At 31.4% G+C, this 21988-nt stretch overlaps 1 protein-coding gene across 5 annotated transcripts in view; it reads right to left on the reverse strand.

The window, feature by feature from the left end:
• The window catches only part of LOC121126726 (uncharacterized), a 48423-nt gene extending 41490 nt beyond the window's left edge, over positions 1 to 6933 (reverse strand). For 4 of the 5 annotated variants that reach the window (XR_005867118.2, XR_011782976.1, XR_011782975.1 and 1 more), the window contains exons 1-4: positions 6799 to 6933; positions 6380 to 6544; positions 6267 to 6311; positions 6027 to 6113 (exon numbers count right to left, since the gene is read on the reverse strand). Coding sequence is in view for 2 of the 5 variants with exons in the window: in XM_040722051.2 (XP_040577985.1) it covers positions 6027 to 6113; positions 6267 to 6311; positions 6380 to 6544; positions 6799 to 6883 (382 nt within the window). In the remaining 3 variants the exon portion in view is untranslated. Of the gene's footprint in view, positions 1 to 5497; positions 5544 to 6026; positions 6114 to 6266; positions 6312 to 6379; positions 6545 to 6798 lie in introns of all 5 variants that reach the window. The other variant, XM_040722053.2, reaches the window with a different exon arrangement.
• Positions 6934 to 21988: the final 15055 nt, after the last annotated feature.

A 21988-nucleotide genomic window follows, 5' to 3' on the forward strand; every position in this document is an offset into this window, starting at 1 on the left:
TTTCATTCACACAGAAAAGTTAAATCTCTTGCTACAGAAGTCGGAGTTAAAAACGTAAGCTTTTGACTTCAACATGTCAAATACTGCAGTCATGGATCGTAGTTTCGTTAAAGACAAGAAGGTTAGGATTTATAACAGGTTCTATCTTAGTCTTTGATAACACAACTTTACTTTGGCACTCCATTGACTTTGTGATGGCGTAGCGAGAAGGAATATCTTTGCAGTATATATTTTCATGAATTTTACAAAATTTGGATGACTATCAATATGGATACATTTTGTTATATCTAATATAAAATCAATATTTATATGCAACAATTATATCATGAAAGTAACAAACTGTTATATTTATTTGACTTTGTTAATGAATAATTTTTATTTAAAAGAATTTAGAATTATGCGTCAAGAAAATAAGTTATATAGGAATTATAGATACAATAAGTCTAAGAATAAATACTTAAAAAAATTAAACTGCCTATAATACACGCATTATATTTCGTATAAATGGAAATAATAATTTTATCTTACATTAAGGAAGACTACAAGTAATAAAATGAATTATCTTTTTATTTTTAAATTGGACCTTATTTTTATTTCACTTTTAATCAAACTTCGGTAATGACTAAAATAACACTTAAACGTATAAAGAATTTAAATTGTCTTTATTTGGGTCTTGATGATGACGATGAAATTGTTTTGTGACGTCCTACATAATATTAAGTCCAATTATTGCCCATAAAATTTTTGTTATTAAGAAGCTAATATGATTTCAATAAATAGAAGATATGGCAGTTTAATAAATTGGGATATGGAGGATCCACATCGTCAACTTTCCCCATGCCTTTTTCGAGAGCATTATCATTTTAGTACTCACATGATCCTAAACTGGAACCTTTTCCTCACATTTGAATATTTGGTAAATCATTCAATCTTGAGTAATTGAGTAAGATGATAAATTAATATTGTAACTATACATGTACATACAAATTTGGTTGGGAAGTAGTCGTTTGGATAAAAATTCATTGTTTGAAAAATACTAGAGTTTAGGATCGAATTTGAAGATCTTCTTACTAAAAGTTATTATTAAATACATAGTAAATGTGTGTTTCCTTCATTACCAACCCTCTCAGGGATGCTCACAGCTAATATAGTCAAACGTATGACAGCTAAGCTGCTCTTCTTCAAAGCATCTTTCAAATTGCCAGAGTTACCACTTTAATTTTCGGTTTCTTTTTTTAGCATACCTGTGAATAGCATTATTTTTCTCTCTGCTCACCAGTCATCAGAAATAAGAATTAAGAGATATTTAAATAAAGAAGATCGATGATGCAGGTGGTGTAAATTTAGTTTAAACAAATATTTAAAAAAGACTTGCAAAAATTGAGGTATCGAACAGTTCAACCACTGTTTATCTCGAAATTCAAATTTTTAATTTTTTTTTATATATAAAACTTATGTATTATATTTATTAATTCCAAAACAATAATGAAGAGAAGTAAAAGGAAAATTTAAAAAAAGGAAGACGGCGTTTTGAAGTCGATTCTAAAATTTAGTCTTAGACATATAAGGACTTTTTATAATAACCATAATCTTAACTTATTTGTCAATGTTGTATAGTCATGAATAGTTAAAACATTAATTCATTATCTTATTCTGTTTTCATCATACTTAAATGACTTACTAAATGTTCAAATTTGAGCAAAAGGGGCAGTCCTAAAGTCAATAAAGGCATGGGAAAAGTTGATGATATTGATCCTTGATATTACTAAATTATTTATATATGTCCTCTAAATATTGAAATCATATTAGCGTCTTCAGTAATTTTTTTTTTTTTTTTTTCCCAAGAAGCGGATTCAATATTATGTAGGACGTCATAGATCACCATCACGTGGTCTAAAGATTTTCGGAAGAGGGATAATTTAAAAAAAAAAAGGTTATAAAGGAAAAGACAAACCGGACTCAGGGGCAAGTTTATAATTTTTTTAGCATGATTAAGAATAAACATCTTAGATTTTTACTAGGTGAGATAAGAACAAGAAAACTTGTTTTTAATCAAATCGAATTAAACAAAACTGTGCTTAGGTTAGATGTTTAGTTCAAGAGATAGTAAAAGGCCTTGGAAACCCTCTGCTGGATAATTCACAATTTTGAATAAAATATAGAATAGTTATCTTTTCTCTTGGTAGTGTGTATGAGAAGACTAATGAAGAACGAATTTCCTTATTTTGTAAGACATCAAGCGAAACGGTTAGTCATTTTTTATTTGAATGTGAGCATATTAATAGGTTTCACTTAAGGTGTGTGTTTTTTTGTTTTTTTTAATTTTATAATATTATTAATTTGTAAAATTTTACCAATTGAAGAAATTAATTTTATTACAAAAAACGTTCAGAGCATCTTATAGAAATTCAGATCACTAGAACGCCATTGCCTGATTATGTCTAAATTATTGATTTTTATAAGAATGTGATTTCCTCTATTTTTGTTATGTTTTAGGTGCAAGTTTACCTCCACATTGTATGGGATTCATGATAAAATAATAATAGTTTGAAATATAGTTGTACTTCCGTACAAAAACCAAACAGATGTATAATTTAATATTCAACAGTTTTTGACAGAGGTGAAAACTTGGAATTGTCTTGAGTCCATATTTTGAAGACTTGGTACTCAACTTGATTTCAAAATCAAAGACTTGATACTTGACTTGGACTCCATAGCTAAGTCTTGCGACTTCATTTGGACTCTAATGTAAGTATACAGTAAACTCAAGAAAAGTCTTAGCACTATGGACTCTATATATATTTACGGACATTAAATGAGCTCGAATGAAATCTGAGGACTCAAACTTTAGAGGCTATGGATTAAGGATATCTTTAGAAATGGTTAGACACCTACTATAATTCAATTATTGGTTCCTTATATTTTTGAATAATGACTTTGGAGACAAACTATCGAATAAAAATCCTGCCATTGTAAATTTCTGAAATTGAGTCATACTAAGTTCAAATATTCTGCCCCCCCCAAAAAAAAAAAGCCTTTATGGAGTTGGAAAAAAAATTGAATTGAAGGTTCTAAGGAGAGGATCATAATTGAACAAACTCCCCTCAAGAGAAACTGCAGGAAATTGAAGAATGCAACAATAAGGTTAAAATAATAATTTTCTTTTGTGAACTTTTGTCAACGTAAAAGAAAAAAAAATATTCATGGAGTTACAAAATTGAAAGGATGCTCCATTAAGGGAGATTCGAATTGGTTCTTAAGAAAACTACAAAATGTGAAAGCAAAAGCTACTAATCCTAGTAAATCCTAACAATAGAAGAAATAATATTTGAATGTCTCAAGGAGAAAAAAAAAGAAGAAAACTGAGTACAAAACTGATAACCTTGATGTTCATGCAAATCATGAAGATACACCCCCCTCACAAAGATAATCATATTTAAATATATGTATCGTATAATCCTATATTGTCTTTTCTTGAATTTCCAAATAATTTTTAGTTATCTGTATTCATTGGTTTTTACACAAACGAGGATCAAACTAATATCAATTCAGGATACAAAATAGTTTTATACTCTAAAATAACAATGTTAAACAGAGTTATGAATGTTTGAAATCATTACACTGCAAGACACTAAAATTTTTGCTTAAGAAATGACGAAATGTATTTTTTCAATATTACATGGAGATTTTCACACCTAAAATGTTCAGAACATACTCACATTTTTTTTATGGAGTAATAGTACTTGTCCAGAATTTTTTGAGCCATGTTTTAAAATTTGCGGATCTTTGGGGAGTTATTCTGTAGCTGAACTCAAAAGGGTGGAGTCGAAAGTAGTGCTGCATGCATCCTTGGAAACTGATATCCTAAAAACCTCCCTCACAGAAAATATTATCATCGAGCTCTGGAGAATATCGTCCAATGGCAGACAACCTAGACGAAGGAAACGATTCTCGACTAATTTCATTGGAAACTCCCCCCCTAAGATCAACATTAATTTCTTCTTGTGTTTTGTTCATGTATATTCCTCTAAGGCATGTAAAAAAGAACTGGAGGCCCAACAAACAGGTTGTTCAAATTTATTGGTAATCTTCCTGTGTATTCTTTAAGTCTTGGCACTAATCTGTATTGTTTCTTTTTCCTGTTTTACAAACGATACCTTAACCTACATTGTTAATAATTGATCCCTCGTGTAATCTCTTAAATTTAAGTTTATTTTTTGCATTTTAATCCAAAAGTTGAAGCACATACTGAATTATGGCCTGTATGGAGCTACATTTTTTCCAATCACCTACTCTTCTTATCCAGATTCTAAAAAACTTTCCTGGTCCGATAAATATCATTTTCTCAAACGAAAAACCCGTGGTACTGGTGAAATTTTCTTTAATGTAAGTCGCCAAAAAATCTAGATAATATTTTAATATCATCAACCAGCTAAAGTGCAAAGTCCTATATATTGATTCTATACAATTCGAAAAGAGCGCCACTCTAAATTTGAAATATGTAAACGTTTCATGCTATGTAGGACTTCTTACAGCCATGAACGTAATTTTTTTGAATTTCTCGTATCTTATTTTCAGAATCACCAGAATATGGAAGAAATCCTAGCAGCTACACAGGAGACCACTATTGAGTTCCATATTTGTATCCTTTACAATGGTTTTAGGAAAAAGTGATCAGACTTCTTCACGTAGTTTGACATTATAAATTATCAACTCCCCCATTACGAGTATTTTCCGAGGCCAACTTTACTAGGCAGTAATATTCCTAGGAGTTTAGTCGTTTTTGAGTATTTTATGCAAGGAATGGACTCACCAGGTCTTTTTCCTTCGATGTCAGTATCACTCCGCTCAAAGTCAACCGACTTAAAAAATGTTTGCTTCAAAATACTCCCAAGAGTAATTGGTTTAATGTCTTTAAAAAAATAGGATTCATGAAAAAAATACAACTAAAAAATTAGTGCAAAATATTAAAAATGGAGGCCCAACCCAGCTACAAATTTGATTTTGCGTTTTTGTTAAACTTTTAACCTTTTCATACCCTATGAGTATGCAAAAAATTTAGTTTTATAATTACAAAAGTTAATTTAAGTCAATTATAGAATTTGCACTTTTAATTATTGTAAAGTGAACATTTTTGAAATCGGTTGAATCTAAGCGGAGTTTTGTTCCGCTAAAGTTCGAGAATCCCTCGAAAAGGGTCAAACTTTGAGGAAATCCCTAACAAGCTCTCATAATTCTAAAACTTTGGACATACATATTGTTCTTATGTTGTTCTAAATACCCTGACAAAAAATTATCAAAGTCATTGGTGATCTTCTCATAAATTTCAAAAAAGCGTGTACATTTGACGTGGGATGCTCTTCCTACTAACAAGACACATTTTAAATCACAAAACCTCTTCACTTTGAAGGAAGAGTTGCTGGGGTTTGAAGATTATAATACGCAAATGCCTTAGAAATAAATTGTTTGTAAAGGTATGATGGATGTAGTAACTTACCTTTACACTTAAAGCTCCCAAACAATCCGTCAGGGTTACTCTTTGTCTTTCGTGAGTACACATATAAGTAATTAAATGAAGAATCAAATAATGACTATAGAAAATAAAAACACTGCTGAGATTGGCAAAGGGAATTTTTTTGTAAGTGTTTTTGGTCATATTTTGTAAAACTCTATCAATAAATATTATTTTTTTAGATTATAAACACTGTAATATAATCTTTATTATAAAATCATTGGACATCATAATATTATGCTCAACGCTAACAATATGATTTTTATATATAGTTATAAATATGTATATTGATCTTTTAAATTTAATAACACTGGACATGAGTAAATATTTTTCAAAGAAAAGTATTTTTTTTTAGGATTGATGTATTCAATCTTTTTTATATATGTTGCCACTCAAAAAATGTTTATAATGGAAGGATGATTCCCTTAGCCTCTCATGTTAGAAAATACACACTGATAAAAAATCATTTTATTATATTACAATGGTGATAAAATCTTAAGCTATTTCTCCTTACTTGGAAGATTTAATAATTTGGAAGACAATGTTGTAATTGGAATAAATTTACCATTTCTTTTGAACAAACTCCTCTTACCACCATTTCCTGTAATCATGATCATTAATTTTGTAAACTTTTACTATTATCTATTTGTAATGTCTAGACACATTTTAAGTTATATATTTTTTTGGGAATATTAACTAATAACTACCTTATTTATACAAAAAAAATCAATGCTATAATATTTAAAATACTTACCCATTTTATTGATTGCTGTAATCCAGAACCCATACCTCCGTCTTCCTAAATATGTGTTCCAATAATTATAACTGTTAAAATAACTTTAATGGATTATTAGTTATCATGCTTACGCCTTTTATCAATGTTGTGGTAATCAGTATTCATCATATCGGATAACTGGTCAGAACCATTTAATTCATTCATCTCTAATTCCAAATTACGAATATAGTCGATAACTTTTTTTTCATAATTTTTGTAGTTTTCGTATGAATTGAACAAATTTGGTTCGCTTGAGTCTTAAATTATACCAAATTGTATGAATTAATTCTATAATTATTTTATTTAAAAAACAAATCCCCAAATATTAATTGAATTGAAAATCGATAATTTAATAATGTTATTGCTACGATTGTATCATATTCTTTTCTAATATACTTTTTTTTTCAGTGGATATAAAAAGAAAAAAATGAATGCAGTTTGAAGTAAAATCTTAAAATGTTACTGGTAAAATATCAAATTATTGAATAAGTATATATAAATATATATTTACCATCTTCATTTAAAATAGGAAAACTACTTATGATTTCTGTTTTACAAAGAAATAATAAAAGTCCAAAAACTACAAATTTGTTCATAATGATGTTGTTGATAGCCCCGAGTCTATTTAGAAACTAATATCATAAAGAATAATTTAAAATTAAAAGAAAGCCTTATGGAAAGGACTTTCCCTAGAAAGAAATAAAAGCGTATGCTCATAATGGATAAACTTATGGTATTCGCTTGACAGATAACTTCCAGATGAAAGTTAAATTTTTAAAATAAAGTATGCATACATAAAATTGTCCATATTTTTTATTTTTAACCAGATTTACTTGTCCTAAAATATATGTATGAAAACATTCCAGTGTTGAAGTTTTTACATATAAAGGGATCAGTTCAATTTCAGATAAATGCTTTGCTTGTAATATATATAATATAGATGTGTTAATTAGGTACTACTACAATATGAAGATTTGTCCTTAAAATATAATAACATAGTCAAGCAAATGAGACCATTACTATGGCAATGATACAAATTTTGAATTGTTTGATCACGACTTTGATTCTATTTTCTCTTCTTTACAGATAAATCCTAATTATTATCGTACTTCCTTGTCATCCTTGGCAAAGTTGAACTCATATCGTTTCTAAATTCTAACCTTGCAGTGCTAACTCCGTTCTCTCTCGGTGTGATCCTTATCTCCATTAGTCCACGATTAATCACACTGTCCAACAGTAAAAATGGTACAAAAACAGTATATGCTCCATTTAATAGAGTTTGATCCCCTAATTCCAAATATGGCATTATTTTTTTCTCTCATAGTCTCGTGGCCTTCAGCAAAAGGCCAAATATATATATTCCTTTTTTTTTTTGGTATTTTTAAGGTGGTTCAAAGCTGTAAGCCCTCTGTGTTGAAGATAGGGATAAATTATGTTAATATATCTTAAAGCTGAATGTTAAAAAACTCTAAAACAATTTTTAAAATGTCTGCATCGTACTTTTAACTCGAGTTATCTTTGTTTAAAGTGGAAAATAGTTGCTTTTTGTTCAGAGGCTCATAGCCTCAAGAAAAATAGATTCGAAAAGCTTAAAAGTATCTTATTGGATAGCTGAAATTATGAACTTTAATTATTTTTTTTTAAACCTCTCCGAAAACACTCTTTCCATAAATATTCGTATGCCACAACTACAAGAGAGAGAAAAAGAAAAGGTATTTTCCGCGAAGACTCCATTTAATGTCCCATTTTTGGAATCCCTTACTCACTACGGGTATGCAACGAGTCCTCTTGTGTCCATGAAGCTTAAAATAATTTATTTATACAGTTTGAGACATGAAGCTTAGTTTTATAACAAATTTAATAATATATATATTCTCTTTTTTTCCTTTTTCTCTCTTTTTGTTTCTGTGTAATTTATTTTTCTCTCTCTTTTTTTCTATCTCTTGTAGTTGGGGCATACGAATATTTATGGACTTATCTTATGAAACAAATTTAAAAAAGACTTGAATATTGTCATGGCCTTATCTCAAATTGACAATGATGTGAAGCATTTTTGAAGAGGCTCATTTTTTTGAATTAATGTTCATATTTTCAGCTATCCAATGCGATACTTTTGAACTTTTTAAGTCCATTTGTCTTGAAGCTATGTGCCTCTGAATAAAAAAGCACCTATTTTCCAATTTAAATAAAGATAATTCGAGTTAAAAGTATGATGCAGACATTTTAAAAGTTCTTAACATTCAGCTTTAAAATATAATAACACAAGTTATCTCTATCTTCAACACTGAGGGCTTAAAACAGGTTTGAACCTTAAACATAGCCAAAAATAAGAAAAAATGTATGGCCGCTTTCTGAAGTGCTCAAGGCTATAAGAGAAAAAATAAGAGGATATTGAGAATCAGGTGATTAAACTGTACTAAGTTGAGTATATGTTGCTCTTGTGCATAAAAAAAAGGGTGATTTTGTTGGATAGGGACATTAACATATATACTCGACCGTTTGATGTTGATTTTTTGACCATATATTTTAGCTTCTTCCCATCTGTATTGAAAAAAACTATTTGATTGAAGGTCATAGGGTGATAAACATCACTACTCAACTACTCATTTATCGAAAAAACTTTAAAATTCTATTGATGCTAAATGTGTATGCCATATAACTCTTAACTACTCAAAGTCAACAAAATACCGGCTAATCACTTTTTCATTACTATTTATGCAATACCACTTTTCCCGCAGCATTGTAACGCTGGCAGTCCTGGGTGTCAATCGACATATATCAAAAAACTATTTCCTTTCCCCGTGAATTTATCAACTCCATTCAATTAAAATTCTCTTATCACATTTGGACGTCGTTTGTGAGGCTGTATGTACAGGTGTAACTATAAGTTGTAAACCTTTTTAATTTTTATATTTTGAGTGGTGGATTGATCGTAGAGAAAAACACTACTTCTAAATATTTTAGAAAATTTACTAAATTTTATTCAATTTTTTCTACATTATTCAATATAACTACCTCTTTTATTGACTACCTCCCTAAGACGTGATTGAAATGCTTCACATGCTGCACTCACCATAGATTTCGGAAGTTTCGCCCATTCTATCTTAATTGAGGTACGGAGATCTTCCAAATTTAAATATTGACGAGTTTTTACATTCGACTCAACATAACCTCACACAAAATACTCGAGGGGGTTCAGATCTGGACTCGAAGGGGGGCACATATATTTGTATCAAAAAGGAATATTTGCTTTAAGCCACTCTTATGTATGTATTGGAGTTCTATCTTGCTGGAAGATCACCTTAATCGTTTTAGATGAATTGGTTCCAAACGAAAGGATCTCAGGCTCCAAAACATATCAAATGTAGTCACCTGTCTCCATACGGAGGTCCTCGGGAATAAAAACCAAAGGGAGTTTATATCCTTTACTTGAAATATCTGCCCAAACCAAAAGGGATCGCCTATTAGTCCGTTTCGGAATTGGTCTTAGGTCTAAGGATGACGGTGAGGCCAAAATTCGGTCGTTTATACTTTTTTACTTTTGATCCAGGTCCATTTCTTCTCATCCAAAAAGACAATATTATCTCTGCGTGTGCAAAGTTCTAATAATGTTTTACTTCTTTGCATCCGTTTGATCAGTGAATCTTCTGTGAGAATCACACAATAACTAAGCTTCAGAGAAAGTATCCCTGGTCCTTATGGATGATTTGATTCATCAAATTTCTTGACACATTGATCTCCTTAGCCATTTTTGCCATTTTTCCGTACGATATTTACTTTCTGAGCGGACCTTGGGCTTCCAATTCTTGGTTTATCATCAACGTTTCCAGTCTATCGAATCTTTTTAAGGTTATATTTAACAGAACTGGGACTGATTGAAGGTGTCAAGATCTAATAAATTTGGAGAGATGATTTGCTAGTACGATGAAGACTCCCAACTGCTTTTCTTAGATAATGCATCTTGACTAATAAAAATATTTTTAATGGTCTTGTTTTTATATCAGAAGAGAGGGATTTAACTCAGATTGCATAACAACCAATCAGATTGCAAGTAGAATAACTTCATCGCCAAAATTTTCCCAAACAAATATAAGAGGTTGAAGACTTTGGGACACTCTTATCCTTATATTGTGTTAATTAAGATATGGAAGTTGGGTAGAATATCATAGAAGATATGTTGCGATCTCTATAATATATACATACATGTGGTGAGTCAACTACAAATGACACATGAATAGAAATCAAGTCATTGATAAATTCCCCTTTTATTTCTTTCGGAATACATATTAATGGCCAAATAGTTTATCATATTTGTTACATTAACTGATTTTTGTTCAAATTTGAGCGATGATATGAGATACATAAGAATATTAGCTTTAATTAAGATCCTTCTATTAATTAATGTGAATCTCATTGCCCCCATTATGACTTATGAATATAATTGGTCATATTCATTTCATAGCCTCAGATATTTGTTAATTTTATTAAAACAGAGTTGTCACAAAAATAAAGAAAGTTGATCAAACTCGGAGAAGAACAATATTATTATTATCCCTGCATTATACAGTATTATACGATTACGCACAATTATTAGTAAGTTTCCAAACGTTATAAATTATATCTGACAACATTTTTTCCGCTTCCTATTTCGATATTCGACCTTGTCATCCTTACTTGACACTTCGTTGTGTCGATAAGGAAGGACAAGAGATAATTCGTAATTATTGCAAAAGGGGGATAATGCAAATTGGGGCCTCAAGAATCCTGTCAAAAGAGAGGTTCATGCTCTATGTGGTTTACTCTACAAGAAGTTATATTTCGTAGGGATCAGTCCTTGAAAATGGTGACAATTTCCATAGATTCTCTCGAAATTTGTGTTTTTGGAAAAAAAATTAATGGATGAAAAGCACGACAGGATGAAGCTCTTTATTGAAGGGAATTATGTCAAACCTGTTTGTCAAATCTCTGTCCTTTTCTTGATTGGAATTTTTCTGCTGACGTTGAAGGAGCGGGACATCTCACATATACATGTTTGATGAAGCGAAAGAAGTAAATTTATATATTGTAACTTTTTTAAATATTTATACATTCTTAATTTCTTTATACTTATTACTGGACACTTACAATAAAGATTCTAATTGCACTGCACCACTTTTATACCATGAAATAATGCATTATAATTTTGCAACATTATATGCAACACCTATGGTGGGGGATTTTTCTCAATAATAAGCAAACTGGGAATTTAATGCAATGTTCTTCGATTTTCGACGAAAAGTAAACGTATTTAATATTAAAGATATTTATTATATTCAATAGTTTCTTATGCATACTTGTTTTTAAAAATTGATGAAATGATCCCACTAGTTGTAAATTTAACATTATCAAAAAACCATAGGTGCTTCTAAACTAACATTTTTGGGATGATTGAAGAAGTTGTTAACTAGAGAATATTTATTTTATTAAAAAAAAGACATTTTAATGGCTTTTGAAAAATTACAAGGATCTGTAAACTGCCCAAAAATGGATTAATACTACCCATATTCAAGAGAACTAAAAAATATGTTATTTCTCTATAATTAATGGGTAAGTTCAGAGTTATAAGTATCAAATAGGTTCACAAATACTCGGGGTTGTTCAAAAAGCTATTATAAAAGAGGGCCCGGATTTTAGTAGTTGTCAACTTACTCAGGGAGAGTGCTGACTGGCTTAAGATATGTTTTTGTTTACCAAAGCTGTCATCATTATTTTTTATTCTTTTTATATGATGGCCTCGTCATCGCAAAGTCAACGGAATCACAAAATAAGTTCGTGTTGTCAAAGCTTATAGAATAAGTTTTGGAAAAAGATATCCTACCTTAGTCGAGACTACAGGTAGATCCACACATTACTTATTTTTCCATGGACTTGGAACATGAGAAATTGTACTCTGAGCCGGAAACCCCCAGAGAATGAGGACTCAGACTTGATCTGACTTTACTCTTCCCTTTAGTTATATTTAAAATGAGCAATTAAATTTTATATGGAATATGAAGATGATCTAGATCAGTTTAACTATTTATCACCAATATTACAGTCCTATTTTTAATTAAAACTCATGAATTTAAACAGTATGTTGGGGGTACCCTTGTGGCGTTATGTACCTTTATATTTTACTCAAAATATAGGTGTAAACCAATAAGTTTTTCTTGCATTGTCATTTGAGGGAGTCCATTTTCTCTTAGTTTATCAAGTAGTGACATTTATTACTAGATGTATATTTAAAATAATATTTCCAGTATCAGAAGATACAATAAATGAAATACTTAAAATGAAGGAACTTTATCTTGATTTGAATGCAATAAATCCTTGAGATATCCTAGATATTTCCCAACTTCCCGTCTTTCAATTAGTTCAAACAGAATTGTAAAAGTAATTGCTCATTTCACACTCAGCGAATAATTTCTTCGACATAGGACAGTTGTCTTTGGATTTGAAGGTTTTGATTTGATCAGAAGATTGATCATATCTAATCAAAATAAGTTTGCAAATGTATTAAATGATTTCTTAGATAAATTAATGTGATCATCATTCACTTTATATTTTCCAGACTTCAGCAACTTGTATTGAACAGGGAAAAATGGTATTTTTAGATGAAAGTTTTGGACCCAAACCCGAAATCTTAAGAATGAATTATTATATTGGTCAGGTTTATTGAATCAGTTAAAACACTTACATACATAGAGAAATCTAAATGCTCAATAATTATAAATATAATTGAATATGATTTTTTTTATTTCATTAAGCTAAGATGAACATAACACACATTTCTCCATTTATCAATTAACAGTGATATTGATGTGAAAAAAGAAAAAAATATGTACCTGTAAAATAGAATAAAAAAAGAAGTAGAAGTATAACCCAGTAATATCCAAAGTATCGTCATTTGCTTCTTGAAAATAATAAAATAAAAGAACTCAAAATTTAACTTCTGCAGTTCCATCCATTTTCTTCCCCTGTTCAATTCCAAATTTTTAATTCATTCCGTCCTTAATGTTGATAGTTCATTCTTAATTATATCATATAAAAGTGAAAAAAGAACCTTCATTCAGAAATAAGAATAAAATATTATGAAGGATCCAACAATCAGGAAATCAAAAAGATAATATGTGAATTCGGAAACATCCTCTCAGAACAAGTAGAACATTACGGTGCTTGAAGGACAATAGGGCTTGTAGGAGGAAAACGCCTGATTTTCAATATGATACTAGGGCCAATGTAACGGTCTTACCCAAAAGTATTTATGACCGTCATTTCAATAAATACATTTTAAGAAATTCCACTAAGTTTTTGAATTGACCGGATCCTCAAATGTTACCTGTGATTGATGTATTGACAGGAGATATTAAGAGAAAATAGACAAGAAGATTCAGGAAAAAATAGGAGTGGTCAAGTTTATTCAGGAAGTGACCACAGATCTGATTAGTCCTCCAAAATTCAAATCCACGTTTCAAGGACTTGGGAGGTTGGAAGGTGAATATGGATCAAAATGGAATCAAATATAGAGCCATACAGTGACATGACTCTAATGAGAAGTGTCAGCGATAAGAAGTATATCATTGGGTGCTATGAAATACTATGTCGGTGCTAACTATAAACTGAGATTTTTTCTAATAAACTTTTTATATGGGTCAAATAAAGCAACAATAAGAAAATGTAACAATAGGTTTAATTTAATATTACATTGATTTAATAAATATACGACAATTTAAAAATCTATTATTTATTCATTTTTTTCCAAGTAATTATTTATTTACTGTTATGTATTGTCTTTTATTTACTTTTATATCATGACATAGGGATTTGTTTTAAATAGATAGAAATGTACTTTGTGTTTTACAAGTTGGTATATTTTAATAGTCATTGTATGTACCCCTTTTAAATGTAATCCCTTATTGAATATATGTTTTAGTGTATGATTGTACCCCCAATCCAAAGGTGTTCTTATTGACTTTACTCCGATCCGTTGCTTCCGTCTGTTGGTGGTGTTTGCAGAACATTACATTTACATAAGTACAAGGGGGGGTGAGACTGAATGTCTGATTTTAGAAAAATGTCATTAATTGTATTTTTTGAAAAATAATTTTTAAACTTTTTTTACAAAACTTTGAAACACGACCTTTGTGAACATCTTAATTCAATATGGCAGCCCTCAACAGCAACCACAGCCTCCCCGCGGTAGCGGAAAGCATTGTAGGAGTCGATGATGAACTTCTCGAACAAGTTGTTCCACTCCTTCAGAATGGCAGCCTTCAGGGAGTCCCTGTTCGGGTGGGATGCCCGGTTAGTCTCCTTCTCCAAAGTGCATCACACAAAAATCTCCAACGGGTTCAAATCCGGGGAAGACGATGGCCACATGTCCTTGGGCCAAAAATCAGCCATGTTTTTCAGTGCAAAACTTCTGTCCATTAGCCGATGTGTGTGAGGGTGCACCATCTTGGGTCCACACATAGTTGTCCTCTGGGTAGGTGGTGATGAGCCATGGCAGTATGGTGACCTCAGTACATTAAAGTTGGCCTCTTGGTCGATTTTCTCCCCAGCTTTAAAAAAGAAGTGAGGCATCTTCTTGCCGTCGGACGCCACGACCCCAAGAACTATTGTCTGGGTCGGATGTTTTGTACAGAACACCCCCTTGAACTCCTCTGGTGATCCCCAATCCAACGGTCGTTCCTACGGTTGTATACCTGGTATTCTAGTAAGACAATAAATGAACTCAAGCGAGAACTCGTAAAATGAAGTACTAGTACTCATGGGAGAAAATTACTTCTAATTGAGCGTCTATTATAATATGATAGAAATAACCATTTTCGAGGCACAAATGGGTTATGCCCCTGTGACAAAGGGCCACATTTATCACAATGTTGTTCACTGTGTGGTAGATATTAATGACGGGACTCATGATCTGGCTTCATTGTGTAAAGGTGGAAAAATTTAAGAATTCGGTTCTTCCATGAGCTTTTCCAGCCTTTCCCAGCTCAAGACAATATATTCTTGTCATGAATTGTATGATCGAAGATGAAGAATGTTCTTTACAATAAAAAGTTTGCCATACTAACATAAGGGGAAATCATAAACAGACATTGTGAATATCCGGCAGTGAATGTGAATTGGAACCCACTTAACATTAAAACGTATAGGCTGTACTCTTCTAAACCGTCATTCTTACTTTTTCTCAATCCTGTACAAAAAAGCTACAACCCTTCAAACGCTCGAGGAAATTGTATGGTGGAGTACCGATTCAAGAAGAAGATATAGGCCGACGTTAGTTTTAGTACAATCGTAATTCTATATAGACTTCGTTATTCAGGACGTTTTCATTTTAGGAATCGGACAATGAAGACTATCCCAGACCGGAAAGCTTACGTAACTGGAATACATTTATGCATGATATTTATGAGACAATACCTCTTGGACTAATTCCAACCATTATGTTTAGTGTGTTGCAGTTCTTGTAGGAACTCCATGTTAACCTCTTATCTTCAGCATTGTATGGCGTGTTGATTTTGAAATCAGTACCATCCAGAATAATTCCTATACTAGGATAAGATGGTACTGATGTTAAAATCAACAAGGCATACAAACCGACCTTAGGTTAAATAACGCATTTGCGTACAATATTGTCTTGAGGGATACTACAGAAGCAAAGTTTGTTGGGGACCATCTCTTGAATGAGAACTAACATCATTAAATATTACCACTTGAATTTGCATTAGTATTTCCATCCATATCTTCCATGAAACTGTCAACTCCCTCATTCCATCCATGGTCGCCATCCTTCTCCAATGTTGAAGTGGTGGATGTATCTGCTGATAATAAGGGATATTTTTACACAGTTTCACTATCATCCGTATCTTGAATGCACTCAAATCGAGGTTGTTTGGAGATCGAATAGCGTTCCATTATTCTATTATAAGTTATGGTCGATATTGATAGTAACTTTTAAACACTTTATTTGTGTACTCTTAACATATAAAGTCCTCAGAAAACGGGTTTATTTATTGTTCGGAGGGATGTGCTCGTATTTAATATTCAATCATATTTTTAATAAGACCAAATTATTGGCAAAATTTTACATAATTATTAATAAAATAACCCCCCTAATTTGTAACTAGTCATAAGCAAACAGATTCAACCTCTTCTCTGGAAGATTCAAGCCTGACCAATCCTTTATCTTGTTTGATATCTTCTATTTAAATGTATATAAAAAGGAAGCCCAGGTTCACTATTTGATTGCCCTTGTTAATGAAGGCATACTTCTCTAGAGTACATATAGTGAACAATGTACGCTGTATAGGTATTCTCAATTTTGTAATTAATCAAATGGTTATTGAATCAAAACGTTATATTGTCACTTCATTATTATTTTTATTGACTTTTTTGTGTACCTTTTTAGAAATGGTTTTCGTGGGGTGCATTGGCCATTCAAAAACCCCGTACTCCCCTTATCACTACCACTACCAAGGAGAATATCAATTCCACTTCTACTTCTAGTACAGCAAGAATAAAAAAGCTCGTCTAACTAGATATCATTTAGGCGTATTTAGAGCCATAGGACTATTGTTCTCCTATGGTAGTGATTCCGAAAGAAAAGTACAGAGTTAGGAATTGTGTCGATCTAACCAAACTGAATCTAGCAGTGCAAAGGGGTGGTGGGTTATACCAATGATGCAAAGCTTGTGTTTATTTAGCTGGCCAATTAATTTGTAGATGGTAGAGTGATGAATGAATTTTCTTTTTCGTAGTAGTTATCATTATTTTCTTAATTCCTGAGTAGTGAACATTCTTTCTTAAATAGATCCAATTATATTCAAAACCTGTTTGAACGTCCATGTGTGCACATAAAAAAAGGAGCATACCCCTAAGGATATGCTGTACATATAATTATGATTGTAAGTCCTTGTTAGACTCGGAGTAGAATTGGTATCGACATTGGAGTAATGCTAGCAAAGTCCTTGATTGTCCTTTTCTCCATCCACTCTTGTCACAGCTGATTGTAGCTGATCTAATGAAACGTCATGAACAATATTCTTTCTCTCCTCCAGAACATTCTTCAAAATCTTAGGATTACCAGTTTGATTTTCGGTTCCTTGATTTTTAACATGCCCATTCTACAATCGATTTTCACCTTTGGTTATACAATTTTCTTAATGGACGAGGCAGTAAAATCGAAATTGGAGGCCAACATAGGATTTCGTCAGGTGTCTTTTTTTTTGTAAAAAGAATCAAGAAACCGTAATAATTTTTTAATACTGTTTGGGAGGTTCCAGTACAGAAGGATACCTTTCGAAATTAAGTCAGGCTCTGAGAACTTTCATAGTGAAATCTATAGAATTTTGGGAAGCTAGCAAGGATCAGTCTACCATATGGATGACATTATAATGTCCTGGAAGAATCAAGAGGTGCACGATGAAAGACTGGTGCTTACCTTAAGAAAGTTGAAAGATGCTGGAGTAACTTTCCTGGAGTCACTTCAAATAAGGAAAAATGTTTGATTCCCTCAAAGCCAGAAAGATTTTTTGGTCAAATTGTTGTAGCTAATAGCGTGGAAAGCTATAAATAAGGTCGAAGCGATCATGAAGCTCCTGAAAACAGTATAGAAGTGAGAAGGTTGATATAAACTGTCAATCAGATCATGAAATCCTTGCCTGACTTAGCGACCAGGACTCCACACAAACATGTCCTTCTTAAATCTATTAATGGATGTTATAGGGAGACCGGAGCAGAAGGAGGCGCTGGAGGACATTAAGAATAGTCTTACGAGTAAGTCAGTGTCGAAGATATATGACTTGTCGATAGAAACTAAGGTCTCAGTAGACTTTTCTTTTTATAGGGAGGAGTCCTCTTGTAAATACATGATGATAGATGTGCACCAGTGGCGTATACTTCAAAAAGTACCTCAAAAGGTGAGGAAATATATGCCCAAATCGAGAAAGAAGCTCTAGCATCAACTTTTGCGTATCACAGATTTTCTAACTATTATTGTACTATTATTCATGATGGAAGTGGCTAGACTTCGAATGACAACATCGAAAGAAGTCATTGACAGCATGAAACGGGCAATTTTCTAGACCAGGTTAGGTCTGATAACATAAGTTATTATTCTTATAGAGAACTCAAACAATTTGGCGATGAATATGGTTTCTCTCATCTTACAAGTAACCCTGGACATGTATCAGGAAATGGAGAAGCAGAGAGAGCAGTTCAAACTGTTAAAATACTTTTTTCAAGCAGCTTGAACCCTTATTCTTTTAAATGATAGAGCTACTCCTCTCTCTCATACATATTCCTGGCAAGGTGAATGATGGGAAGAAGGTTGAGGACAAAAGTTCCTGTAGCTGATACCAGTTATCTTTAATCGTAATACCTAGCCAGGCTCAATATCAGTTGGAGAAAAATAAGAATTCAAAAAATCCTTCTAGCGTTATTTCTTGTTGACTCACCATATATATATATATATATTGATACGAATGTATTAGCGAGTATTATAATGAACGTACAGGCTATAAACAGCATGGCGCATTCGATCCCATAAAAAATTCGTTGACAATATTCTGAAGAATAAAGATTATTCAAGAAACTTTAAGAGAAGCAAGGTTAATAGAAATACTAGGTTAAACCGTCATGTTATCGGGTTTGGTAGAATTTTCTATTTGATGTATCGAACTGACTTCTGGGAAGAAAGACAGATATTTAAAAACACGCAACAACTCATACACTATGAGGCCAGTATTAAACAGTGTGATAGTAGTCTAACATCAGTTGTAAAAAAGATTATGGTATAATCTTGTATTTTTATTAACCTTGACTAGAAGGAAAAATTAAGATATGGATGACTTGAGAGATAAAGAATTCATTATTATTAATAAAAGTATGTGTAAACAAAGTTAATTTATCATTAATTGTTATGAATTAAGTAAATATGTTTTAATACTCTCCGGAGGAGCACATGCTCCATACACGCAACATACTATTGTGAAAAACATTATTACTAAATGATAAATTCCACTTGATGAATCCATATGAACTTTTTACTAATATAAAGCTATAATATTTGTCGTAGTTGTAATGTTATATCAATATCATGTGTTATTTTAAACAACTCTTTCATTTTGGCTTATATTTGAAATCCTAAAAAAGGATGGATACAACTCAAAATTAAAGAAGATATATGTTTATGTTTTCTAAAGTAAAAGGAAAAAATAACTATATAACAAATCATTTAACTGATAAATTTGCCCTTCAAAACTAAAGTATCAACTTTGGATCGTTTTTGTACATGCTCATTATGTAGTAAATTTCATTCAATATTATATCCTCCATTGATCTTAACGTAATTAATTCAAAAGTATAATTATGCTCATCAGTTTAAATTCAGTCTAAAAAGGATAATTATATTCATCAGTCTAAATTTAACTATATTTAGTATTAACTACTTAGAATTACTAATTAATTACTTATGGAATATGAAGAGGATCAAAATAAAGATGCAAAATAATTAATGGTAATATGAAATCTAGGTAGATACTATTATGTTATCAAAAATGCATCTTAATTTTTAGTTTTTTATATTGATTGTACTATATAGGTTTCATTGATTATAACGTCGACGAATATGCTTAACGACCTCATTCATCAGTACACATTTCAATTCTGCGTACAAAGTTATCTATAACAAAGATCTTCTATGTCATGAATGGATAACATCATCGCTGTTGATTTACTACTTACATTATAAAAAACAGGCTGCCATATTATGATTATAATACCAGTAGATTGTGAGAGGGTGATTTGATCGAAATTAAGCATCTCAATACATTAAAATAACTTTAAGCTCAATTTTGTAGACATACTTTTCGTTTCAGCCAAAATAAAAAAACCTATGGACGGCTTTAATAACGATCTAAATTATTGTTACTATTTTTCAAATCTTCAGATTCCGAATAAATGTTATTTGTAAATTAAGTAGTAACGTGTAGTTAATAAATAATAAAATGGATATATCGATAAATATGGATTTATCAGTAATTGTAGAGTTTTTTTTTTTTTTTTTTTTTTTTTTTTTTTTTAATGTTCCATTTATTGGTTAGATGGAGTTGCACTGATTAAGCATTAGTAAATATTATAGTATTACGATTACTCCATCTAACCTATGAAACTTTTGGTAAAATCCATATAAATAAAGTATATTTTTTTCTGTTTATGAGCTATGTCTATTTAATTGTAGAATTATTAGTTACCACACAAATTTATGGAAATAATAATAAAAAAATACAGTTGATTCTATTCAAAATTAGTTATTTATTAATCAACTTGTATATCTGTGATCAATCAGGATTCACCAAGGAATTACACATATTAATCGAAAATTATATTTATTTTTTCAGTGGATATGGTTTCAAATCTTTGGGGATTTTTCTATAAATAAATTTAAACATATTTGTAATGAATCAATAACATAGTCTTTAGGTAATTAAATGTTTCTAGCATTTTAGTACAGTTTTTAGTTATCAATAATAAATAAAATTTTGTTCTATATTATTATAATAATCTCCTTCTATTCCCAAATAATTTTTATCCAATTCCAGTTTTTTACTACCTCTATAATAGAAGTCACGGGTAGAAAAATTGTCTTGAAACTATAAGTCCAAGTCTCTGCAATATATTAAATTTAACAAAAATAGTTTTGATTAAATGGATGCTTAAAATATTACAATCACATTACATATATGCAATTCTGTAACTATGGAGAGTAATAAGGCGGTTGTCCCGCTCGAAACAATGGTTGGGCCCCCTTTGAAATAATAGTAATAAATAATTTTACTAAAAATGACGAATGTTGATTATAATGAGACTTGTAAGCGTTCTGCTATTGTGGTGTTCCGTTCCTTTTTTTTTCTTCGTTCAGCGTTCATTGTTCAGCCATGATTCCCGTTCTGTTCCACATTCCGTTTCACGTTCCAGTTATAAGGTTGTACTAAAAAAACTGTACGACAGCAAATTGCGAATTTCACTTCAATAGTGTCAAAAAGCCCTCACTTGAGAACTAGGTATCAAGATTTTTTAACACAATATTCGGGATAAACTTAGCGTTCAAATGAGCTACGATTGACTAAAATCAATTAATTCATTGTCAGGATGGAGGCCAAAAAGGAAAGTATAGCAGATTTGATTCACGCCCAGTACAGCATCAATACAACAAAAACTGGACATTGGACTAGTCAAGAAACTTTAAGAACTACTGCTACTTCGCCTACGTGATCGCTGATGTACCGTTGGTCAACCAGACTAAGTTCCCAGCCTCCTTGAGGATGCTGGAAATCATAGCATCAGGCAGGAAGAGGATACCCCGTATTGGTTCCTGAAAGGCCTGAAAATGGAGGCCAAGCAGAATCAGGACGTCATCAATTAGGTGGTCTTACCCTGGTTGAAGTCTAACTACACAGAGGGAAACTATGTGTTCCAGCTAGACTATACTACGGCCCTTGCAAGACACTACAGCAGATTTTTTTAAGTCAAAAATTGCCCCGCCTCCCCAATGTTTTTGCCACAAAATAGGTCTCCCAAACGTTCGTTTATGCTTTATGGCCCTTTTCAATCTTATTTTTAAATATATATATACTTTGATTTCTTGAATATGTATTAGTACTATTGGAACAGTACGC

Source organism: Lepeophtheirus salmonis, chromosome 12, assembly GCF_016086655.4.
Source record: "Lepeophtheirus salmonis chromosome 12, UVic_Lsal_1.4, whole genome shotgun sequence".
Lineage (NCBI taxonomy): Eukaryota > Metazoa > Arthropoda > Copepoda > Siphonostomatoida > Caligidae > Lepeophtheirus > Lepeophtheirus salmonis.